The 5,296-nt window shown below is 43.1% G+C and overlaps 1 protein-coding gene across 1 annotated transcript; it reads left to right on the forward strand.

Moving 5' to 3' along the window:
* Nucleotides 1-552: 552 nt before the first annotated feature.
* On the forward strand, nt 553-1,665 carry LOC144819242 (putative E3 ubiquitin-protein ligase DTX2). The gene is made up of 2 exons (XM_078677216.1): nt 553-990; nt 1,290-1,665. Exons 1-2 carry the CDS (start codon nt 600-602, stop codon nt 1,637-1,639), a joined length of 741 nt encoding a protein of 246 aa, XP_078533342.1. The 5' UTR covers nt 553-599; the 3' UTR covers nt 1,640-1,665.
* The last annotated feature ends 3,631 nt before the right edge of the window (nt 1,666-5,296 follow it).

Here is a 5,296-nt window from a genome sequence, read left to right on the forward strand (position 1 = left end):
CTGGAAACAGTCGCTAACATCGCTATCTCCTATTACCAACATTTGGAGATATTCGCGCTAAAGGCGAATATCTCCAAAAGCTAACACCTGCCCTGAGCAGTTCTTAGCCATGTTATCCAATGGGAGGTGGATAACATGGCTAAGAGCATTAGCTCGGTAATGCATGAATATCGCTGACTTTTCAGCGATATTCATGCATTGCGCCCGTTTTTTATCACATTTGCGATAAACCTTGGTAATACCAAGGTTTATCTGCGATAAAAATCCCCGCAGCTCAGCGGTAAAATTTTGTCTCTAACCAAGCAATAGCGATAATGCTTGGTAATATGCCCCTTAATCTCTCCACATTTTGCAGCAGCCTATCTTGTACTGTGTGTAATATGATTTTTAAATAATGACTTACATATTAACAGTGCTTTCAGTCGCGGGCTGGGACCTCATAGCACTATAAATACACATGCCTTGGAAAGAAACAAACATGAGGCGAACGCCTAGGAAAGTTCACAGGTCTCTATGGTCGTTGCACAAGAGATTCCTTTGTGTATTTTAGTTGGAAAGCCTCACATCGATGTTCTAGTGTGCAGATCATACCAGTACAGATGCACAGACATAGTAAGATCAAGCAAGCATTGGCAGAATCCACAAATGATCCGGAAAGTGTGGTAAAGAAATATATGGACAACCTGGAGAGCCGTCTAGATGAGGACTGCATAATCTGCATGGAAAAGTTGGCATCTCCTTCTGGGTACAGCGATGTAGTGGAGAGCAAGACTATCCAGCCTCATGCTATGGGGAAGCTGAAGCAGTGTGCTCATAGTTTCCACATCCCTTGCATGCTTGCCATGTACAACAATGGAAACAAGGATGGAAGTTTGCAGTGTCCTGCCTGCAAGACTATTTATGGAGAGAAGACAGGGACTCAGCCTAAAGGAAAAATGGAAATCTATTCAATTCATTGGTCTCTACCTGGACATCCTGATTGTGGAGCCATTCTGATCGGGGAACATCCTTTACAGCGCAACGTTTACCACGCAGTGCCTTTACGACGCAACTATTACAACGCATGTCAATACAACGCATTGCGCTGAGGGGCGCTCTAGGATAGGGAATAGCTTTAATTTACTATCCAACACCTTGCCTACTATCCACGGGGACTGGAGTTGGAATAGTAAATTAAACTATTCACTATCCATCACCCCTTAGCGCTATGCACTGTAACAGCATGCATTGTAAAAACTGCGATGTAAAGGCATGCATGGTAAAAGCATGCGTTGTAATGTCATACATCCTTCAGATCGTGTACACGATCCCTCCAGGCATTCAGGGTCCAGAACATCCCAATTCTGGAAAACCATACACAGCCCGAGGCTTCCCCCGCCATTGCTACCTACCTGCCAATAGTAAGGGTAGACTAGTTCTGGAACTATTACAGGTGGCCTGGAACCGGCGTCTATTTTTCACTGTTGGTGTTTCCAGTACCACAGGAGAGGGAGACACTGTGGCGTGGAACGAAATCCACCATAAGACTCAGATGTCCTCAAACATCAGTGGACACGGGTATCCTGATCCCAAATATCTGGACAATGTGCTCGCTGAGTTGGCAGCCCAGGGTGTCACTCAGGACTGTCTGAGCAAGTAACACTTGCTTAACAATGTGCAAAAGGCTGGTTGATAACTCAAGTTTTTGGTTCTGTTGCCTTAAGCTTTTACATCATGTTAAAAGCAATAGCCAAGCACCTGGAAGCCACACACTGTTTGCAGTCTAGCTGTGTTTTAATTTAAAGGAAAGAGAGGTGATCAAGAGGCATGATTGACTTAATTTCACAACCTCCTTTGAAAAATGTACAAGTTTATGTTAAGAAGACATACTGGACTCACCTTTCAAACCCTGCAGGGGTATTTGCTTCTTTATCCAAGTCATCTAGTTTTGTGTGTGGCTAATTGACTCAATTGAGGGGATTCTCTTTGTTACGAATGGACACGTGGATGGTCAGAAGGGGCAGGGAGCAAGTATGATGACACCTTTTGAGAAGTGCTTTAATCTTTTGTACTCATTTTCTTATATTAATTGGTGAAATAAAGATATATATTAATTATTACTTTTTTTTAAAAAGACTTGCATATTAACAGTGTTTTCAGTCACAAGATGGGACCTCATAGCACTATAAATACACATGTAGGGGGTATGTAACCTTTACAACAAAACTTTTACAACGACCTACCATTACAACGCAACTTTTACAACGCATACCATTACAACGCATTGCGCTGGGGGGCGCTCTAGGATAGGGAATAGGTTAATTTACTATCCAATAACCTTCCCTACTATCCACGGGGACTGGAGTTGGAATAGTAAATTAAACTATTCACTATCCAGCACCCCAAAACACTATGCGTTGTAATGGTATGCGTGGTAAAAACCGCGTTGTAAAGGTAGGCGTTGTAAAAGTATGCGTTGTAACGTCATACATCCCATGTAGGGTTATGATTTGAATGGTGCAGCAGGTGTAGTAGCACCGGTCCCACAACTTGTCAGAACTTCTCTACATACATAATATAGCTATATTTCACTGCCTAAACCGGCAGCCACTAGAGCAGTCATCTTTCAGCAACTAGGGTCATGATGTGAATAGTGCAGCAGGTGCAGTGGCACCGGGCCCCACAATGTTGTCAGAACTTCTCTAAACACCTACTATTGCTATATTTGACTACTAAACAGGCAGTCACAATTGCAGTTACCTTGCAATTGAAAGGGGCATGCTTTAATAGGTGCAACAGGTTTAGTGGCACCGGGGCCAAACGTTGTCAGATCTCCTCTAAACACTCAATATTGCTATATTTTACAACTAAACAGGCAGTCATAAGTGCAGTTATCAAGCAGACACTAGTTACTTGAGTACAATAGTGCAGCAGGTGCAGTGGCACAAGGACCAAAAGCTCCAGGCACTCTATTAAACGCTCAATATTGCTATATTTTATTCCGAAACAGGCAACCACAAGAGCAGTTACCTTGCAGGCAACAGAGTCCGGATTTGAATGGTGCAGCAGCACCAAAAATTTGTCAGAACTCTTCAAACACATAATATTGCTATATTTGGCTACTAAACAGGCAGTCACACTTGCAGTTACGTTTCAGTTTAAAGGGGCATTATTTGAATAGTGCTGCAAGTGCAGTGGCACTGTGACCAAAATCTCTAGGGACCCCATTAAACCCAGATTATTGCTAAATGTTACTACTAAACAAGACAGTCACAAGTGCAGTTACCTTGCAGCAATAGGGGCATGGTTTGAATGGTGCAGCAGGTGCAGTAGCACCAGTACCAAAAGCTCTAGGCACCGCAATGAACACCTAATATTGCTATATTTTACTACTATACAGGCACACACAATTGGAGTCAACTTGCAGTTAAAAGTGACTTGATTTAAATAGTAGAGAACAAAATGGGCAACCCAAACTACCATTGAGGGCTCGGGCAAAAATGAAATGATAAGGTACGTTTGCTTTCAAGGGATTTATTCAAACGTGTAATTTAAATTATTTTTGTAATTAAATTCAAGGCCAGGTAAATGGTTTCCTTGCAAGGAAACCATTTACCTGGCCTTGAATTTAATTATAAAAATAATTTAAATTACACTTTGAATAAATCCCTTGAAGGCAGACTTACCTTATCATTTGATTTAAATAGAGCAACAGGTGCTGTGGCACTGGGGCAAAAAGTTCTAGGGACCCCACTAAACATGGTATTTTGCTATGTTTTACACCTAAACAGGCAGTCACAAGTGCAGGTACATTGCATGCAATAGTGTTATGATTTCAATGGTGCTGCAGGTGCCGTGCACAGGGGCCAACAGTTGTCAGAACTCCTCTAAAACCAAATATTGCTATATTTAACTACTAAATAAGCAGTCATAAGGGCAGTTACCTTGTAGACACTAGGGTCATAATTTCAATGGTGCAGCAGGTGCAGTGACACCGGAGCCCCAAACTCTAAGTAATCCTCTAAACACCAACAGCAACATCTTTCTACTAAGCAGGTACTCACACATGCAGTTACCTTACAGGCATTAGGATCATGATTTGAATTGTGCAGCAGGTTTAGTGGCACCGGGGCAAACAGTTGTCCTAACTCCTCTCAACACCAAATATTGCTATATTTTACTACAAAACAGGCAGACACAAATGCAGTTATCGTGCAGGCATTAGGGTGTGATTTGAATGGTGCAGCAGGTGCAGTGGCACTGAGCCCAAAAGTTCTTAGAAATTCTCGTAACACACATTATTGCTATTACATCAATTAATTCTATTGTTTCCCTCTTTCATTTCATTTTTCAAAATGTTGCTATTACTTACCAGAACTACACTGATAGCACAATATATTTCCTTTTTGTACATGAACAAGTCACAACACTTTAACAGACTTCTGTAACATAAATTTACAACTCATCAGAAAGCTTCAACTTACAACAAAAAACAGGTTATTATTATACTTTCATATTTCACTTTACTAATTCACCACTAATCCTTTATGGCTTCCAGATTCGCGTGCGACACGCCGAAAAAGCGCTTCGACGCCTCGATCAGGCGTAGTAGGCGCTATGTAAATGAGCCCACAATACAAAACAATTAGGCACAAAGGCGAGTCCTAACGCATTTATCAATGCTTGCTTCCCCAGACCTGTTGACCTCTGGTGGCTGAGAGGACAGGCGAAGATGGCAGGCAGTGCCTGGAGGGGCGGCCACCTCTCTGCAGAGGGCCCCCCAGGGCCGCAGAAACCAGACAACAGAGAACCCAAGACAAGCTCAGAGGCAGACCTTTGTGAACACTTGCTTTATTTCATGCAGATCATTTGAGGAATGTGAGGCGGGGGAGTATACAAAAGGAAACAGCGCCACCTGCAGGTCGTATACAGTAATATCTGTGGAACACGCAGAGTTTGCAAAATACATCAACCGGTGGATGACATTAATATACAAATGCAATCTGTGTCAAGAGAGATTTAAATCAGGAAGCAGACTCCCACTGTAAAATGCTACGTCACAGAGAGGCGATGACGATTCATGCAGATAGTCCCCAGCCCCATAAGACACCCAGTCCTAGCCATCGCATGTTCTGCTGGAGGTAAGTACAGCAGGAAGGGGCAGCTTGCACACAGCGGCTGATCAAACAGTTCTTAAAGAAGCAGGAACAGGTGGGCGCGGCCAGAGTCCGTCTTGTGAAGGAAGGGCTGAAGGCGACAGGCTGGGGGTTAAAAGGCTGAGGCATGGGGGCTTCCGGCGGCATCACTGAGGCCAGCT

The sequence above is a fragment of the Lissotriton helveticus genome, chromosome 2_1 (genome assembly GCF_964261635.1).
Source record: "Lissotriton helveticus chromosome 2_1, aLisHel1.1, whole genome shotgun sequence".
Classification (NCBI taxonomy): Eukaryota; Metazoa; Chordata; class Amphibia; order Caudata; family Salamandridae; genus Lissotriton; species Lissotriton helveticus.

What these genes read in the sequence shown, in the direction of transcription:
- LOC144819242 (XM_078677216.1), top strand. Translation starts at nt 600, where the DNA reads ATGCACAGACATAGTAAGATCAAGCAAGCATTGGCAGAATCCACAAAT. An exon ending in ACATCCTGATTGTGGAGCCA is followed by an intron (nt 991 to 1,289) that starts TTCTGATCGGGG and finishes TGTCATACATCC; the next exon opens with TTCAGATCGTGTACACGATC.